Source organism: Hyperoodon ampullatus (genome assembly GCF_949752795.1).
Source record: "Hyperoodon ampullatus genome assembly, chromosome: 2".
NCBI lineage: Eukaryota > Metazoa > Chordata > Mammalia > Artiodactyla > Ziphiidae > Hyperoodon > Hyperoodon ampullatus.
In genome coordinates this window covers 113,287,887-113,306,323 of record NC_136915.1, presented here as the reverse complement: position 1 = coordinate 113,306,323, position 18,437 = coordinate 113,287,887, and the positions used below count along the sequence as shown (strand labels likewise).

Below are 18,437 nucleotides of genomic sequence, written 5' to 3'. Positions count from 1 at the left end.
GGTTAGAATGTCCATTTGTCATAAAGGAGGGGCGAAGATGACCCAAATGGCATCTGGGGACCTGTTTAATTCCAAAGGAATGGAATAGGGCAAGGGATGTGAGTTCTAGTCAAGGCTGTACTGGTAAACGTTTAACACCTGACTATATGGAGGGGAGCCCGGATTTGTTGTCTTTGCTAATTTCAATGGCATAAATACTCCCACTGTGGCCAATTTCAGACTATCAATGTGATATCATTAAACACGGATTTGGAAAGAGATAAGCACAATCTGTTCTCATGAGCCAGTAAGGATTGGTTCCAGCACACTACTGATGGGTGAGAAAAACCTCTGAGGAAGTGACATTTAAGCTGAAATCTGAAAGACAAGGAATCAACCAAGCAGCAGTTTGGGGGAATAGAATTCTAGGCTGAGGGAAGAGCTTGTGAATATAAAACCAGAGACCGAATTGGCCTGCCAAAATTGGGGAGGGGAAAGTCATTGTTGCAGAAGCTCTGAGAGCTAGGGGGAGAGTACTATGGAGATGAGGCTCCAGTGAAAGCAGGTATACAGCAGCATAAGTACAATTTAGAGAGGTGAAAAAGAATAATATATTGCTGGAGATGAAGAGTCCAGATCCAGATAAAATAAAATGAAATGAAAAAGAATTGATGGATTTTTATCAGAACAATCCATGAACATTGAAGAATAATTTAAAGGGCTGGAGAGAGACGGTTTGGCCAGCGAGAAGTAGAGGACACTCAACGTTTGTAATACAGCTTGAAGACATAATGGCTGGTGAGATAAAGGACAAAAGGGGATTGAATAGTTGTGTTTGAGAAAGGACAAACATTGGCACACAAGGTAACCAGGATAAGTGAAGTGACAAAAGATGCCTTCTCACAACCAGTACACTATCCTTATACAAGGACTATTCTACTGACCTGCTATTAGAAAAGCAGATATTTTGAGTAATTTTTTCCAAAGTCAAAGATAAATTTGTTTCTTTATAGCTGTGTTCTCCATATTTCAGCTTCCTGGTTGCCAAGGCTACACATTCACAGTCTGTTCAGTGGGGTGTCAGGAGTACTGTCTCAGGGCTGTGTTAAAAGATCCAGATCTCATGAAAAGAACGAGACCAGACATTTGTAGTCCCAATCTCTGTCTTCCTGAGCTGGCTTGTCAGAGAATTCACACACAGCGTCCCAGAAGAAAGACTGTTGAAAATGAAGCTCCAGAATGTATCTAGGTGAAGTCTGCGTGTGTGTGTCTCTCTCTCTGTGTGTGTGTGTGTGTGTGTGTGTGTGTGCTGATTCTATAATTACTTTTAATTTTCACTCTGTTCCACCAGGGGGCAGACTGACTCAACGAATAGCCACCAACTCCAGGCATCCCGCTTTTTTCAAAAGGAATTGGGGTTCTAAAACTAAGGGCTTGGAACACTAACACCAGAATTCTAGAACTGCCCCAGAAGGATTCTGTTTTCCCTGAGTCGCCCCTCCAAAAATCAGTCGCCAATTTTTGGCAACTCCCAGTGCTGTCCTGGCCTTCACCCTTATTCACCCAAACTTCCCTTTCCCTTAATTCCTCTAAAATTCCTCTTCCCCTGGTCATTTTGATTAATCTTCTACTTCACATCACCCCAGCGTCTCTGGCTTCAGACTGGAAGAGTGAAGTCAAAAGAGGGGGGACGGCGGCTTCCCTGGTGGCGCAGTGGTTAAGAATCCACCTGCCAGTGAAGGGGACACGGGTTCGAACCCTGGTCCAGGAGATCCCACATGCCGCGGAGCAACTAAGCCCGTGTGCCACAACTACGGAAGCCCGCGCGCCTAGAGCCTGTAACAAGAGAAGCCACCGCAATGAGAAGCCCGCGCACTGCAACGAAGGGTAGCCCTCGCTTGCCGCAACTAGAGAAAGCCCGCGCGCAGCAACAAAAACCCAACACAGCCAAAAATAAAATAAGTAAATAAATAAATAATTTTTTTAAAAAAAAAGGGGGACGATAGTAAGCAAAAAGCTATGGGAAATGGCTAGGGAGACAGGCCAGTGTTGGCTGGGAAGGGAAAGCCCAGAGAGCCGAAGTCCGGGCTGGCCTCCTTGGCCAGCAGAAAGGGGTGGGCGGGCAGGGGGTGGGGCCCAGAGGAGTGCCGCCTCTCCTTTTTCCCGGAGCCTGGGCGGAGAGGGAGGAAAACTTCCTGGCCTGGGCTCCGGGGCCGCTCTGTTTGCCAACCCTCCAATCCCGCCTACCAGTGCACGGCGCTTCCCCACCCCTCTCCCGGCACCCCCAGTGTCCGCCATGGCCAAAGCCTACGACCACCTCTTCAAGTTGCTGCTGATCGGGGACTCAGGGGTGGGCAAGACTTGTCTGATCATTCGCTTTGCAGAGGACAACTTCAACAACACTTACATCTCCACCATCGGTGAGCCCACTGGCCATACCCTAGATCCCCGACTCCCCCATGCCCTCATCCTCAGGCTCTTGGATTACTTGTGGCCCACTTTCAAGTCCCCTTAGAGTCAGGCTTCTGAACTCCAGTCCCTCAACCCCGTCTCAGACCCATCCCCCTTATATGTCTCCGGATAGTACCCAAACCTCTAACCTCTCTGAGATCTCCAGGTTACTCCTCAGTTGTGCCAGCCCCTTATTTTCTTGGTACCACCCGTTTCCCTTGTCTCCCCCAAACCACACGAACCCTTCTCTATTTCCCTCTCAGCTCCTCTTCCCCCACCCCCATCCACCTAGAACTCTTGATCCACTCTCCACATTTCCTGTATCCTCTCTCCCTGAACATCTGTCTCCCAATTCTGCCAGCCTCTTTCTGTCCCACTGAGTTTGCATACTCTCCCATTGCATTCCCACCTTACCATCTACTTTGCAGTCTCCCTGCCCCTCAACTTAATACGGGTTGGGGAAGATGGAACAGAGTGGCTGGGTGTGCTGGAGAGTGGCCCAAGGACTGTGATCAGGAATATGCAGTCAGCCTGGTGAGGAAGCCAGAGTGAGGGGACTTTTGGGGTCTCTGAGTCAGCCTGGTGACTCAGCCTCCTCAGGCTTGGGGGAGGTGCACAAGTTTCCACTAAGAACGTTGTCTCCCCTCCTCCCCTCTCATCATTCTTTTTTTTTTTTTAACTCATTTATTTTATTTATTTATTTTTGGCTGTGTTGGGTCTTCGTTGCTGCGCAGAGCCTTTCTCTCGTTGCGGCGAGCAGGGCTACTCTTCCTTGAGGTGCGCAGGCTTCTCACTGTGGTGGCTTCTCCTGTTGCAGAGCATGGGCTCTAGGTGCACGGACTTCAGTAGTTGTGGCACTTGGGCTCAGTAGTTGTGGCACGTGGGCTCTAGAGCGCAGGCTCAGTAGTTGTGGTGCATGGGCTTAGTTGCTCCGCGGCATGTGGGATCTTCCCAGGCCAGGGCTCGAACCCATGTCCCCTGCGTTGGCAGGTGGATTCTTAATCACTGCGCCACCAGGGAGGCCCCCCTCTCATCATTTTTAATCTCCTCTGGCCTGGGAAGTAAGACAAGAAGAGTATCAAGACATTCTGGTTAGAAAGAGGAGAGAGAAATGCTCCTCTCTCCTAATTCAGTCTTGGGGGAATATTGTTTAGCCTCAAATTTTCTTGTTTCCAAGCCTGGCCTACTAGTTAATTCACATAGATGGTCATCAGTTACCTTTTTTCTTGCTCTTTACCCTGTAGGGCCAGGAGGGTAGGTGGGAGAACCGAGAGTAGAGGGTTCTAAGAAAACAGAAAGAAAAAGGAATCTGAAAGTAATATTTTGGGGGAGACAGATTGAACTGAGAGAGTTGTCAGCTGGCATGGCTAAGCAGACCCAATAAGTGCCTTAGAGGCCTTAAGCCTCCTTGCAGAATTTTCATCACCTTCTCCCCTACAAAGCCTGTAAAATCTAAGTAAAAACAATATGCTTGCTATACAAATACAACTTTGAGAAAATCCCCCTAGTTTTACACTTCCTACAAGATTGCTTCCCAAGTGCCTGCCCTGCAGAATTTCTGGCACTGCCACTGCTCCATTCCTGTCCCTCTCACCACACACTTTTACATGCATGTATATACATGTCTCAATTTCAGTGTACACTCTCCACCTCTAGGAATTGATTTCAAGATCCGCACTGTGGATATAGAGGGGAAAAAGATCAAACTGCAAGTCTGGTGAGTGAATCCCTCAGGACTCCTAAGCCAGACTTCCTCATTTACCTCCTATAGGTGTTTCTCTTCTTTTTAGTTTCATTTCTCTCCCTTTCCCAATGCTTCTTCCAGTACATTTTCTAATCCATTTCTGTCACCTCATTCAGATGTCCTTTCATCTCTCTTCCTGCTTACTCAACTATTTTCAGCTTTTTTGTAATTCTCTTGCCTCTCCCGGACCTGGAGCATCCTCTGAACTTGGCAACTGTCTAGCTAGATCAATTGTCTGTTGAACTATAATGTGGAAACAGGCTCTTAACAGTTAAATAGCAAATAGCAGAATTAAGACTTGACTATCAGTCTAGTGGAGAGGCCATAAAGCCAAGTGTAGAGGTTTGACCTGACTGCCCTGAGGAAGCTGGAGACCCTAAGGGTGTCAAGTGATAAAAGGCTTAATGGAGGCATTATGATACAACAGATAAGAGGAGAATGTGGTTCAATCCTGGTTCTGGTACAGAATGACCTTCATCAGTTATTTGGCCTCTTTAAATCTGTTTCCTCATTTGTAAAATAGAGATAATAAAACATGTCTCACAAGGATAGAGTGAAGATTACATAAAATGACACAAATAAAATGATATATACACAGTGCTTGGCACAGAGTAAACAATGAATAAAACAGAAAGACCTGTTTCTTAGGGCTTTACCATCACTCAGTATCAGCTCAACTGTCTTTTATCCCTTTCTTCCTTTACTGTTTCCTGATTCTGTTCCTTTCAGTTGCAAAAGCTAAATTCTTAGGGGGTGGGGGTGGGATTCTCTCTTTGGAGACCTCTTCCCTGTATCCCACCCCATGAAATATTCCACCTCTTCAGGGACACAGCTGGCCAAGAGCGATTCAAGACGATAACTACTGCCTATTACCGTGGAGCCATGGTATGAAGTGTGGTTCTGGACAAGGGATGAGGCATGAGGCACTAGAATGTATGAATATAGAGGGACAGGAGTTGGGGCAGAGAAAAATGGGGTGGGGCACAGTATGGGTTGCAGAGGGCCCCATGTGGCCTAGTGATTAGACTTGTGGATAGAATTTGCAGGGTCGCTTAGAGGGCAGTGGGAAGCCTAAACAGGGGAATATGGTACAAGGTTCCATTGTGAACTCTGCCATTCCCCAGGGCATTATCCTAGTATATGACATCACAGATGAGAAATCCTTCGAGAATATTCAGAACTGGATGAAGAGCATCAAAGAGGTAAGGACCCTCCCAGAGAGACAGGAGAATTGGGTAGAACCTGGAGGATGAAGGAGACTGTGAAAATGAGCAGGACCCAACTTTTACTCTTACCTCTTGTCCCAGAATGCCTCGGCTGGGGTAGAGCGCCTCTTACTGGGGAACAAGTGTGATATGGAGGCCAAGAGGAAGGTCCAGAAGGAGCAGGCCGATAAGGTAAGAGCAGGCTGGGCAATGTTCTAGAACTGGGCCAGGAGGGCCAAGATGAGGCCAGATTGCAGGGATTTGGCTGCTGCCCTTCATCCAACTCTCTTTTTACTGCTTCACTCCATGCAGTTGGCTCGGGAGCATGGAATCCGATTTTTTGAGACAAGTGCTAAATCCAGCATGAATGTAGATGAGGTGAGACACACCGCATCCTTCATCCCTCAAAGAGATGAGGTATTGGAAGATAGACTTATCCTCCCCTCCAACCTGTTCTGATCAATCTCTACTTTCCCCATTAGGCTTTCAGTTCCCTGGCCCGGGACATCTTGCTCAAGTCAGGAAGCCGGAGATCAGTGAGTTGGTTCTGCTGGGCTAAGTACAACTGTGCACGTGAGTGTGTGTGTGTGTGTGTGTGTGTGTGTGTGTGTGTGTACGTGTGCGTGTGCGTGTTGTGCACGCGCGCGTTGGGAGTAAAAACTGACGAGGAGAGCAGTGCTAAGACTGCCCATGAGGGTGACCCCGGACCCCAGCTAGCCATTCTCACCCTGACCCCTGTACCCTTCTCCCTCTAGGGAAACAGCAACAAGCCCCCCAGCACTGACCTGAAAACTTGTGACAAGAAGAACACCAACAAGTGCTCCCTGGGCTGAGGACTCCCCTTCTGCCTCTCCGCCCTAAGCCTGGAGGCTGAACCTGAGGGAGGCAGGGCTGAGGGGCTGGGCAGGGGAGAAGTAGCACGTGGGGCTTGGAGGGCTAGAGATGGGTAGATGGTGGAAGAATGGGGAGAATATGGAGGAGAAAAAAAGGAAGGAGTGAGGAGGAAAGAGGAAAAGAAGGAGGTAGACTAGAGAGGGAAGGAGAGGCAAGAAGAAGGGAAAGAATCGAGAAAGTGAAAGAAGGTGAAAAGGAGGTAGGAAGAGAGGGAGGAGGAAAGGAAGGATAGATGGCCCTAAGCCTCAGACCTTCTCTGGGTTTCCAGGGCAAATATAAATGTAAATAAATAATTGATTTATTCTGTTACTGGAGCAGGCTTTAGGGTCCTGTGAGAGGCTGGCTCAGCACCACCTGAAGGTTTGGTCCTGTCACTCTGCATGGTCTTTCTCAGCATTAAAGGCCACCATTTGCACAAATGTCCCTGGTTTGGGTAACTTTCATCATTGTCAGAATTGCTCTCTACTCATAAACCTAATTCTTGTCTCTCTGAGGTGGTTGGTCTGCTTGAATCTGGCTGAGTTCCTGGGATGCCTAATCCTACAGCTCTCCCTTCCCCAGCTGTTTAACTGATGAGGGAAACAAGGAGCAGAGTTTCTTTGAAACTGAAGGTCTGGACATCCTCTTTCCAGCATGGGATTTAGAGGATCCTTGTGTGCAGAGTCTTGTCCAGGAGATTCTAAAAGAGCAGGACTCTTTCTTGGGCCTCCCCAGAGGAGTGACAGCCCTAGCCTCAGGGAAATATCAGAACCACTATTTTTTATCCAGTGATTTCTGCTAGCATCTTTGATTCTGCCAGGAATCCCTTTAAGTAACTAGTAAGCATTATTATCTGCTTTTATAGGTGGGGAAAATGAGACACAGAAGAGGTTCATTTAGTCATAAATATTTATTGAGCATCTACTATGTGCCAAGCACAATGGTCAAGTTAATATAACCTCTGGGTGGTACTTACTAGAAAAGAGACTAGGGCTTCCCTGGTGGCTCAGTGGTTGAGGGTCCGCCTGCCGATGCAGGGGACACGGGTTCGTGCCCTGGTCTGGGAAGATCCCACATAGTGCGGAGTGGTAGGCCCATGAGCCATGGCCGCTGAGCTGTGCATCCGGAGCCTGTGTTCCGCAGCGGGAGAGGCCACAACAGTGAGAGGCCCGCGTACCGCAAAAAAAAAAAAAAAAAAAAAAAAAAAAAGAGAGAGACTAGTAAAATTTAACAAAAACTGCCCGTAACTACTGAATAACAAAGAAGTAAAACTATTGGCATGCAAAAGAACCACGGAAAAGAAACTTAGACTTGGGACTTCCCTGGTGGTACAGTGGTTAAGACTCCCACTCCCATTGGTAACACTCTCAATGCAGGGGGCACAGGTTTGATCCCCGGTCAGGGAACTAACATCCTGCATGCTGCATGTTGTGGCCAAAAAAACCCCCAAAACCTTGAGTTCCCTTAAGTACACGTAGACCCCTTTCACTCTTACACAGTATTTTTAAACAGCAAAATTATCTCACAGACTTGATCTTTTATCAGGATAATGAAAATGTCAGATTTGGTTTAGACAAAGTACCATTAGAAGTTTTATTCATGGATATGATGTTCAAGGCATTTAAGAAATCCCCAAGCCTGCAGTGTGGAAGTGGATGGCACAACCCTGGAGCTATCAGCAAAGCCTTTTTGTGTGCTGCTGTTTCTGTTGGTAAAAGACAACACTCAGAAAAAAGTCTGACAGTGCCAGGAAAATGACTCAGAAAATTTGATAAATGTGGAAAATAATTTGATAAATGTATTATGTATCCAAGCTTCGATGGGGTGATATCCTTATCTGTGGCTTATGTGTGAGCTCTGTAGTCAACTGCTCAGCTAGTTTAATTTGCTCAAGGGATGAGGCAAGACTTGCATTTTGTGAATCCCAGGAAGAAGACTGACCGACATCTTTGTCATACTCCATAGCAGATATTTTAAAATCCAGTTTCAGCATGGAGCCCCTATTCAGTTGCTTGGTATGGCTACTGGAAGTGAGATCTTACAAAATCTTCCAGCTTGTCATGAGACACAGTGGGATTGGGTAAGGAGTAACAGAATACAGTATTTCAGCCAAAACTTTTATTATGGCTAAAAAATACTGGGAAAACCCCCCATATCCTACTTTCTATAACATACAACTATTGACATATACAGACAAATAGTAACTTAAAGGAACAAATAGTTACAAGCAAAATTAATGCTCAGCCCTCACCAGGTGGTTGTTGTTTTTTCAACTCCCGCCCAGTGATCTTTCCAGTCCGTTAGTTCTTGCTCTTGAGCAGCCAGATTTCAGTCTGCTGGGAAGAGAGAATTTATGGGATGTAGCACCAGATATACTGTTGATCTCCAAAAGTGCGCTAGCTCTTAGGGCTGTGGGGGGAGGGGAGTAGCTGTGATCTTTAGGCTAGAAAGACTTCCTGAGGGAGAAGAGTGTGGAGCAGAGTTAACAAGAAGAAAGCATGGGGATAAGTGCTTTGATCTTAAGAGGTGGGATACAGATAGTGCCTAGATTTATATGAGGTTTATTTTAAATACCTCCTATCTATCTACTGAGCAACTACGAAAACTAAACTCATAGTCCAGTTGTCTGAGAGGCTGCAGACATACATGTATGTAAAACTAGGAGGAAATTTCTGGCAGAATTAGGATAGTGACTAATACATTACCAGACAGTAAGGCATGAACCCAGAATGTGGGTCAAGTCACTGCAGTTCTGGATATATGTCAAGGTCTGGCTCCATGGGGAGGGAAAGCAGGCACAAATCTGTGGCCTGGGGGTTGAAAGTCTAGGCTTAGGTCGCAGCTCTCCTACTAGCTGTGTGCCCTTGGACAAGTGACACACTCTGAGCTTATTCATAAAATAGGGATAATAATCCCTATTCAGTAATCTGATTCCTCAGGATTACTGAAAAGGATCAAAATGAGTTAAACGTTGAATTCAAAAAGTGCAATAGAATTGTGAGGCAATATAACTAGAAGAGAATAAAGGATTTCCATACACATTTCATTTGCATCTTGTAAAAAAAAAACCTAGAAAATGCACATTAGCATTTCCATTTTCCACAGAACATTGACTGCCAGATACCGTCCTAAAGTCACGTAGCTAATAAGCACCTGAACCTATGAACCTAGACTCAACGCTTCTTGGGATTGCAAATCTCACGCTCTTCTGATTGCATTAGGTAGGAGCAAGGGAGAGCTGAGAACATTTAAGGAGGTTATTCAAAGGACCGGTTCTGGGGAGTAACTTAGCAATTAACATGCGAGAAGGTGACATCTGAGTAGAGCTGAGTGGGAGCCCGGAGACAGGGGAAGGCTTCATTCACAGAGTCTCTGGTATTCCTGCCCCTGGAGGGAGGAGGAAGTGCAGTTTCGCTTCCATCCCTGGACCGCCAACCCAGCTTCTCCCCTAGAGCATCGTTCGAAGCGGGAAGGGGGAGGGGTATCGGAAAGCCTGATGCTTAATGGTGAGTCCTCGGATTTTAAAGAGGGAGGAAAGTCCTGAGAGGGCGACATATCGTTCCTTTTTATGTCTCGCTGTTCACGTATCCCAGAGGGGCAAAAAGGCGAAAGCCCATGGGGCATCGAGAAGGACCACAAGCCTGACAGCCGCCATGTTCTCGGTTCCGGCAAAAGACTACCAGGACCATAATGCAACGGTGCACCGAGCCAATGGGTCGCATCTCGCTGCACAGATGCAAGGAGATACAATTCCCAGGGAGCAGCGAGCGGAAGACTACGAGGCCCATCAGGCAAGCCACGGGCCTCTTCTTCCGATGACTGGGTTAGCTCTCGAAAACCTGCCCGCGCCCAGGATCCTCCGCGCGCAAGATGGCCGCGCCGGGAGCGGAAGCGGAGCGGAGGAGGTGCTAGGCTCTACGCCCCCTCGGCGTTCCGTGAGGACCATACCAGTCCGAAGAAGGAAGCTCACGGACCCAACAAATGCGTATTGCCTTTTCTCGCCGTGACCATGGGGGCGTACTGACAGAGCCTTTGATCTGATAGGCAACCCCAGCATTTCGCAGCCCTGACTTGGAACCTCCCCGAGGACTGCAGTGTAAGCGCGGTCTCTGCGTTCCGACCGAGGCACGAGGCCAGTCAGGCAGGTCCCTCTGTCCCGACAGGTGGGACACTGAGCACTCCATGCCAGCGGGCGCGAGGAGGCGTGGCCTCCCCCAGGGCCGCCACCTCTGCTGGTTGCTCTGCGCTTTCACTTTAAGGCTCTGGTAAGGAGGGGCTGAGGGCAGGGAAAAGGAGGGGACGGGAGGATCGGATCGTCCCCGCCCCCTGTGTCCCTGGACCGTGGAGGTTGTGGGGGGAGGTTCCCTGTTTTCCGGCTTCTGACTTTTGCCCATTTTCCCCCCTCACCCGCTTCAGCCAAGCAGAAGCTCCCGTGCGGGAGGAGAAGCTGTCAGGTGGGTGATGGTCTGGGAACCCGACGCCCCTATAGTTTTTTTGTTTTGTTTTGTTTTGACCTCCTCCCATATACCTAGAGATCAGGTGGAAAAGGGCGGCACCACGTGGAGCGAGGGCATTCAGCTGTGCTGGGAAGTTGATGGGCAGAACTTAGGGGCGAAATATTTTCTGAACGAGGTCTGGGGCTTGCATTTCTCTCCCTCTCTAGTGAGCGCCTCAAATTTGCCGTGCTGGCTGGTGGAAGAGTTTGTGGTGGTGGAAGAGTGTGCTCCATGTTCTAATTTCCAGGCTGTGAGTATCTGTTTTCTCTCCCATTCTTACATCGAATCAGACAGCGACTGTCTGACTATCTAAGTATGCCTTTGCATTGTCTTTTCGTCTTTTTTCCTTGCAATCTCAGTGTGAGTCCAAATCTGAACTGGTCTTCCCCCTGAAAATGTGCCCTTTTCTTTCCAAGTTACTGGCAACATTCAGCTAATAACCGTGTTCTGTTCATTTTTAATCTAGTAGGTTCTGGAACCTGCCCTTGCCTCTCGTAGACTATTGACCCTGAAGTGTTCTTAGTAACACGTACTTCTCATCCTGTAACCACCACCTCATCACCCCCCGTGAGAACTCTTCATTAGTTCTCTGTTGCCTACCAGCTCTGAGCCGTAGCACTTGGACACCTGCCCATTCTGATTGGCAGCCTTCCTGTTTCTCCTGCTGCCCCTTCCTAACAAGTGCTTTGGTCCTTTCCTCCTGGCAGAAAACCACCCCCGAGTGTGGTTCCACAGGGTATGTGGAGAAAATCACATGCAGCTCAACTAAGAGGAGCGAGTTCAAAAGGCAAGTGCTGTTTCTCTTCTTGAATCCTCCTAGATCACCTCCTTTGCTTCTGTGACTTTAGGTAGATAGTCCTGTCTCTTCCTCTTTGTATGGAGGTAGCATGGCATATTGGAAAGGGGAGGGGATTTGGAGGCAAATTACTTGAACCCCAGTCCCAGCTCTACTCCTCAGCACTATATTATTGGCCATATTTTCTCATCAGTAAAACTGGTTAATACCAGCTCTGCTTACCTCACCAGAAAATAAATTAAATATTTGAATGGGATTAATGTACTGTAAACACTTTATTTTTATTTTTGGCCGCACCATGCGGCATGCTGGATCTTAGTTCCCTGACCAGGGATCGAACCTGTGCCCCCTGTAGTGGAAGCACAGAGTCTTAACCGCTGGACCATCAGGGAAGTCCCTGTACTGTCAACACTTTAGAAGGCTGACGCTGGTTTCCTCTTTTCTCCTCAGATATATCTTGGTGAGGATGAAACAGGAGGGAGATTAGAGGGAGAGGCAGTCTGGCCTTCCCTGGGGATAACTGTTTCTTCTTGCCCTCAGCTGCCGCTCAGCTCTCATGGAACAACACTTATTCTGGAAATTCGAAGGGACTGTCATAGGTGTGGCCTTGGTCTTTGCTTGCCTTGTCATTGTTCGTCAGCGACAACTGGACAGAAAGGCGCTGGAAAAGGTCCGGAAGCAAATTGAGTCCATATAGCTACCTCCTCCCCTTTCATCTGGGTCTTAGAGACCCTACCTCAGACAGAAAGTGGAATGAACTGACTCATGCCCCTGGTTCTCTGGAACCTTGTGGTGGCACCCCCTTTCTCCCATCTTCCTCGTCTAAATCATTAATGAGCAGAATAAAAAGAGTAAAATCGTTTCCTTCCCTAGTGTAATTTGGTTTGGGGCAGGAAGTCATGGGGGTAGAGAGGGAACGGGGGTGGCAACTTTAAGCCCCAGTTTACCAGGTACCTATCTTCCTCCCTCTTCTACTATTACTTAAAACTGTCAGGATACAATTTTAGCAAAAAAAAAAATTTATTTCTCAGCCAAAATGTCAGTTTCCCCTCAACCCTATCCCCAAAGAAGAAATAAAATCACAGATACATGACAGAAGTATTTGAGGTGCCCCCCGACATAGGCAGACTGAGCCATGGGGTACAGACATCTAGGGCATCCTGATGTGATTCAGAGCCCTGAGGCCAAAGAGCCCTGAGTGGGAACCCCAGGAGGAAGCAGAACCACAGTGGAGCCCTGGATTCCTTATTGTGATTGGGAAGTGGGCCAGGAAGTGTTACAGCTCACATCTCATCTGCATGCAATACAGTTCTGATGTGCCTGCTGGGGCCTGCCCTCCCTCCTGTCTTCTCAAGCAGTGTCCTTGTTGAGCCATTTACACCCTTGGCCCCAGGTGGCCCCTCCAATCTGGACTCTACCGCTGGATTCTCCAGATTTTCTGTCATGTCCTTGTGAGTCAGGATGTTTCTGGAAATCACTGTGGGGTGAAGGAAAAAGGGCAGTAGAATAGTGCTCCCTTGGTTGGGGATCCTAGACAGAACAGGACCTCCCTCCCACTTCTTGACTACTCTGGAAAACAGTCCTTTCCTGCCCTTGCCTCTCACCTCCATGAGGCTGGTAATCCTCAGGCCCAGCTTCTGGTAAGCCCTGAAAGGGGCTGAAACTGGGCAGGATGATGAGAGCCAAGGAGAAAAGAAGGATCTGGGAAGAAGCAAGAGGACATTTGGGCTGTGGGGACAATAAGGGAAGGGAGCAGAGGGCAGAGTGACTAGGGGGCAGTTGGGGTCATCAGGGATGGGAAGATAGGTCTGGCTACGGAGTGGGGGCATCAGGATGGCAACCTGGCAGAAGATGGAGGAGGTGGCAGGGGAGATGGGAAGTAGATTAATGGTACCAGAACACAAGTGCTAGTCTGGGCAGCTTTGTTGGAGGTTTGAACAATAAGCATCTGCAGCTGGCGGAGCTGAGTCACCAGGGAGCTGGGAAACGAGGAATGAAGAGTTAGATCTCCTGGGAACCGGGGCCCAAGAATGGTATCCCTGTGTGCTGCACCCTTACCCCAACACACACACTGTTTTCACTCACATGTTGTGCCTCTCCAGCTCCTGGACTTTTTTCTGTAGTTCCTGGTTCTGTGCAGAACAGGCAGCCACCCTAGGAAGGGTGGAAAGGTAGGATAAGGCTCTAATCATGAGTCCCTGACCTTGCCTGCCTTGGTGAGGAAGGGGGCCCAGTCGTGAATCCAGAAATGTGAGTCCAAACATACCTACTCTCTAGTCCATCGATGTACTCTTTCTTCCGCCGCCGACTGTCCTGAGCTGACTGCTTGTTACGGATTTTCCTCCTGACCTTCTTGAGGACCCTCTCCTCTGCCTGGGGGCCCAGGGTGTGTCAGCCCTGGGCCCTTAACCTCCCCCAACTCCTCAACTCTTCCCCTGCTATCCTGGCTCCTCAGAGGCCATGGTAGGGCCGCTGGGTTACGATACCCTTTGGGGAAGCATGTTACCTTGGTGAGGGGCAGGTGAGAGGGTAGGGACACCCCTTCCTGTCCTAGCAGACGCTTCTCCTCTTCTGTCAGGAACAAGGTTTGACAGGGCAGCTGGTGGGGGACGAGAGAAGATGAGAATGGAGAGAGGGTCATCCCATTTTCAGTACTCATGCTGTTCCCCTTGCATGCCTCCTGGAGAGTGTTTCCTATTTGCACTGAGGAATAACAAACCGTAAAATGAGATGAGGGGCAGGGACCTTAATGCAGACAGACTGTTGATTAAACCACAGGGACTTCCTGAGGCTGACAAGGGAGAAAGGTGGTTTTGTCATATTTTTGCCCACAGACTTAAGACCTTGGCAATCACAGCAAGTTAGGAAGGGCCTATTCTGGTCCACATTTCCACAGACCTTGTGGGTATTGGAAGAGGATGTGGAGTAACTCACTAAGGGTTTGCTTGATCTTACAGCAGGCAAATGATTGTCAGCCATTAACTTCAGCTTGGCAGAGTGTTACCATTACCTGCCAACCACAAGGAGATCCCTGGGGCGATGGCCCATCCTCCTCTAGGGGCTGAGCCCTACCTTTCAGACTGAAGTTCTGTCCCCTCTCAAAGAATTCCCCAAAGACAACCAGACTGAACAGCTTCTCATAACAAAGTATGTGGGGAACATAGATAGGTGTCTGGTTAATGTGAGCCCATCAACTGAGTAACTTGCTTTTCTAACTAATACTTCTTTTTGAAAGATTTATGCTTCACTTTGTGACTCAAGAGGAATTTGGTTTTGCCTGTTGATGGTCTTTGGCTTTTAGCTAATCCACTTCTATCTCTGCCTTATTCTGATGTTCCCTTCTTGCCTCTGTGACTATTTGGTGAATCGTTAGGGGGTGTCCCTCCCAATCCACCTAATCAAAATCTCTAAAAATGAGGTCTAGAGGTATTTATGTATGTACGTATGTATGTATGTATGTACTTTTGGCCGCGCCGTGCGGCTTGCGGGATCTTAGTTCCTGACCAGGGATGGAACCCGTGTCCCCTGCAGTGGAAGCACAGAGTCCTAACCACTGGACTGCCAGGGAACTCCCCTTGAGGGTTTTATTTTATTTTATTTTATTTTATTTATTTATTTTTGCCTTGTGTGGGCCTCTCACTGTTGTGGCCTCTCCCGTTGCGGAGCACAGGCTCTGGACGCGCAGGCTCAGCGGCCATGGCTCACGGGCCCAGCTGCTCCGTGGCATGTGGCATCTTCCCGGACCGGGGCACGAACCCGCGTCCCCTGCATCGGCAGGCAGACTCTCAACCACTGCGCCACCAGGGACAAAACCAAAAACAAAACAAACCCAAACCAGGACTTCCCTGGTAGTCCAGTACAAACTCCCCAGTGTTTCTGATGCACACTCAAATTTAGATGCCTCAGACTTTTTAAGATTCCTCAGCCCAAGATTCTAAGATGCTTGGCTTGGCTTCTGGTCTCAGCTTCAACCACAGATTTGCAGGGAGGCTAGAACCTATTCCCTGCCTTTTGCACACAAGGAGTTCTTTTCAGGATAAAGGGAGGAACAGTGACCTGGGCAAGACCCCCTCCTCATCCCCGCTGCAGGAACCAGCCCAGCTAGCCTTGGGAAGGTATGTGATGTGTTACTCCCCTACACTATAACCATGGGCAGTGGGTGCCTGGTGAACCATTGTTCCAGTAAAAAACGTAGTTGCAGTTGCTTCTACATTCTGTGCCCAGTAACCAGTTGGATTCCCAGGTGGCCTGTCACATTTCCACATCCTGACCCAAAGCTGAGACGATGGCCCTAGCTGAGCAGACAATGCTCATGGCTCCGGGCTTTCTCCTAAGCCCTATCCCTGGATTCCCTCAGCCCACCCTCTCCTTAATTGAGGCATCACCCCCTTACCCCCAAGGGATTGTCTCTCTTGTCTTTTCCTGCTCTTTTTTTTTTTTGCGGTACGCGGGCCCCTCACTGTTGTGGCCTCTCCCGTTGCGGAGCACAGGCTCCGGACGCGCAGGCTCAGTGGCCATGGCTCACGGCCCCAGCCGCTCCGCGGCATGTGGGATCTTCCCGGAGCGGGGCACGAACCCGTGTCGCCTGCATTGGCAGGCGGACTCTCAACCGCTGCGCCACCAGGGAAGCCCTTTTTTCCTTCTCTTAAAGTTGCCCACATCTCCCTGGCATTCAGGCCTGATGCCACAAAAATTAGGGCAAAGACAGTGTTCAGTATCCGTTTTCCCCTCCCTCATCCCCTGCTCCCCAGTTCTGTGTATCAGGGAGTACTGAACCCAGCTGACCCCCAGGACTCACCAGGGCTGCAGGAGGCACTGAGTTTACAGTGCCTGCTCTGGGCAGGATGTGGGCATGAGCATCGGGAGGCGGCTCACTGACCACACAGGCATCAGGCACCATAAATGGTGGGCTCCACTGATCTGAGGGAAACACAGGTGGCTGGGAGAAAGGAGATGGATGGCCGCAGGCCCTGGGTAGTGGCACAGGTTGGGGAAACTTCCTTAACCCCAGGGTTAGGGCTGGACCTGAAGGGCCATTGTCCGCTTCCCACAAAGAACACTGACCTATTTGGATGGAGATGAGCCCTACAGCTGGCCCAGCTTCCCCCTGCATCCTCTCCAGGGTCCCTGCCTCATAGACAACCTCATAGAGGGCAGGGGAACTGGGTGGCTTGGGGGCAGGGGGACTGTCTGGATGGCGAGGATCCTCAGAGATTCCACTGTCACTGCCAGGAGATGCTTCTGAGCAGTACACTTCATTGGGATCAATGAAAAGTTTCAGGAAATCTTCAGGCTCACTCTCTTGAAGACCCTACAGTAGAAGAGGGTGTGTATGTGTATAAGGAAGAATTCTGGAAGTCCTATCTAACGTCAAAACTAGATCCTTCATGCTTCAGTTTCAGTCCCTTCTGTCCTTGGACATGAGGATAGTTACAGCTCATGTCTATTTTAGGGGCTCTGTCTTCAGACCTCTCTCTAAGTGGAAGCTGAAGCCTCTTGGACTTCTTATCACAGAGTTGTCTCAACCCACAACCACTCCCATTCGTCACACTCACACAGCCATGGCCCCCACTGGACTCCCAGCCTTGCAGCCCCTGTTCCTGTAGCCTAGTTACTGGGACCTCTGAAGGTGGACCATGGAGTCCCAGCTCCAGGAAGGATCCTGTTGAGAAGACGTCTTCGGGAGGCTCCAGCCACATTTCCAGCAGGTCAGGGGTTCTGAAATCCATGCTTCTGCGGGGAGGCATGGGTGGGGAGGGGGGCAGTTGCAGAAGGAGAATGATGGCTCTCCCCCTCCCCCACCCCCCCACAGTTTCTGGGCTCCTCTCCCTCTTCCATTAGCCCCCTTCCTCACCTGTGCAGCCCCCTCACCTGTCACCCGGAGCTCTCGCCTTCGGCCTTATCTCTCTGGTTCAGACCAACAGGCACTCCCCTGGGTATTACCTGTTCCGAAGAGCCCAGCCCTGCCAAGCCAGCCTAGCCCGTTGATGGCCCCAAACACTACACCTTTTCTTTCCTCCAGGATCTCGCATCCTGGACCTGCCTAGCCAAACCCCGCCCCCAGCCTTACACTGCGTAAGTGGGTTGCACCTAGCCAGGAGCCACGATAGGGGCGCAGTAGCTGGAGCAGGGGGTTAAGAGGAGGAGCGTGCACAAACCGGTCTTAAAACAGCAGCCTGCCCTTTCTGCCTCAGTTTCTCCTAGCGATAGCAAATCTTCCTGAGGCTTTGCTGGCTCCTCAGGGAAGGATAGAGATGGCTGTGACTGGAGCACAGGACGCTTGAGTGCCTGTCCTCTGGACGTCAGTTTTACGGGCGGGAGACCACTGGCGGGGTTGAAAACAAAGGAGGGAAGAGTCCATAGGATTGCCGAGGACTGACAGAGGCATCCCCTCCCCCACCGCGTGGCGCTCTTCCCACACTTGAGTCCGATTGGACGCTAAAGACATCCAGAGGTTTTGAGGGGTAGTGCCTTGAGCCAATGGGGTTACCGCCTCGAGGCAGGCTCCGCCGTAACTGGTCGGAATGGTCTGTCAGAGAAGGAGTGGGGCCAATGCGGCCGGAGCACTTATTTGTCTGGCTGGGATTTGGTTCTGAGGGAGGGTAAGAGCCAGAAGACTTACTGTAGGGAAGGGGTGGGGTATGTGTGGGGGGGGGGGGCGCCGGGGGAACTTCCGGAATGTGGGCTGAGGCTTGGTTTGGTTTCACTTGCCACGTGACTCCGAAGTGTTAGGGAGTAAATAACCTGTTGACCCAAGTTATGTGACAGCACTTTGACTCAGCGGGCGGAAAGTCGCGCAATCGCAGGTTGTCCAAATCCGTAATCCATGCATTATGCTACTGATAAAGAACAGCATTTATATACGCACACTCACAGGACTGTCTGTTAACTAA

General features: G+C 49.6%; 3 protein-coding genes across 4 annotated transcripts; 2 read left to right on the top strand and 1 right to left on the bottom strand.

Annotated features, from left to right (window-relative positions):
• The first annotated feature begins 2,179 nt into the window (after window positions 1-2,179).
• Window positions 2,180-6,751, top strand: RAB13 (RAB13, member RAS oncogene family). The gene is made up of 8 exons (XM_079696580.1): window positions 2,180-2,399; window positions 4,087-4,147; window positions 4,999-5,059; window positions 5,299-5,376; window positions 5,482-5,571; window positions 5,692-5,757; window positions 5,862-5,915; window positions 6,135-6,751. Exons 1-8 carry the CDS (start codon window positions 2,276-2,278, stop codon window positions 6,210-6,212), a joined length of 612 nt encoding a protein of 203 aa, XP_079552706.1. The 5' UTR covers window positions 2,180-2,275; the 3' UTR covers window positions 6,213-6,751.
• A 3,378-nt stretch (window positions 6,752-10,129) lies between these two features.
• JTB (jumping translocation breakpoint) lies at window positions 10,130-12,405 on the top strand. The gene is made up of 5 exons (XM_079728417.1): window positions 10,130-10,517; window positions 10,669-10,706; window positions 10,916-10,998; window positions 11,456-11,535; window positions 12,085-12,405. The coding sequence occupies exons 1-5, from the start codon at window positions 10,435-10,437 to the stop codon at window positions 12,239-12,241; spliced, it is 441 nt and encodes a 146-aa protein (XP_079584543.1). The 5' UTR covers window positions 10,130-10,434; the 3' UTR covers window positions 12,242-12,405.
• A 252-nt stretch (window positions 12,406-12,657) lies between these two features.
• CREB3L4 (cAMP responsive element binding protein 3 like 4) lies at window positions 12,658-17,273 on the bottom strand (the record flags this gene model as incomplete). Of its 2 annotated transcripts, none has more annotated exons than XM_079696466.1 (9): window positions 12,658-13,021; window positions 13,149-13,245; window positions 13,439-13,523; window positions 13,630-13,698; window positions 13,811-13,917; window positions 14,051-14,143; window positions 16,343-16,464; window positions 16,609-16,855; window positions 17,100-17,273. In XM_079696466.1, the coding sequence occupies 9 exons, from the start codon at window positions 17,271-17,273 to the stop codon at window positions 12,828-12,830; spliced, it is 1,188 nt and encodes a 395-aa protein (XP_079552592.1). In that variant the 3' UTR covers window positions 12,658-12,827. The 2 variants fall into 2 exon arrangements, with proteins under 2 accessions (XP_079552592.1, XP_079552593.1); XM_079696467.1 differs by having other exon boundaries at window positions 17,160-17,273.
• Between the last annotated feature and the right edge of the window lie 1,164 nt (window positions 17,274-18,437).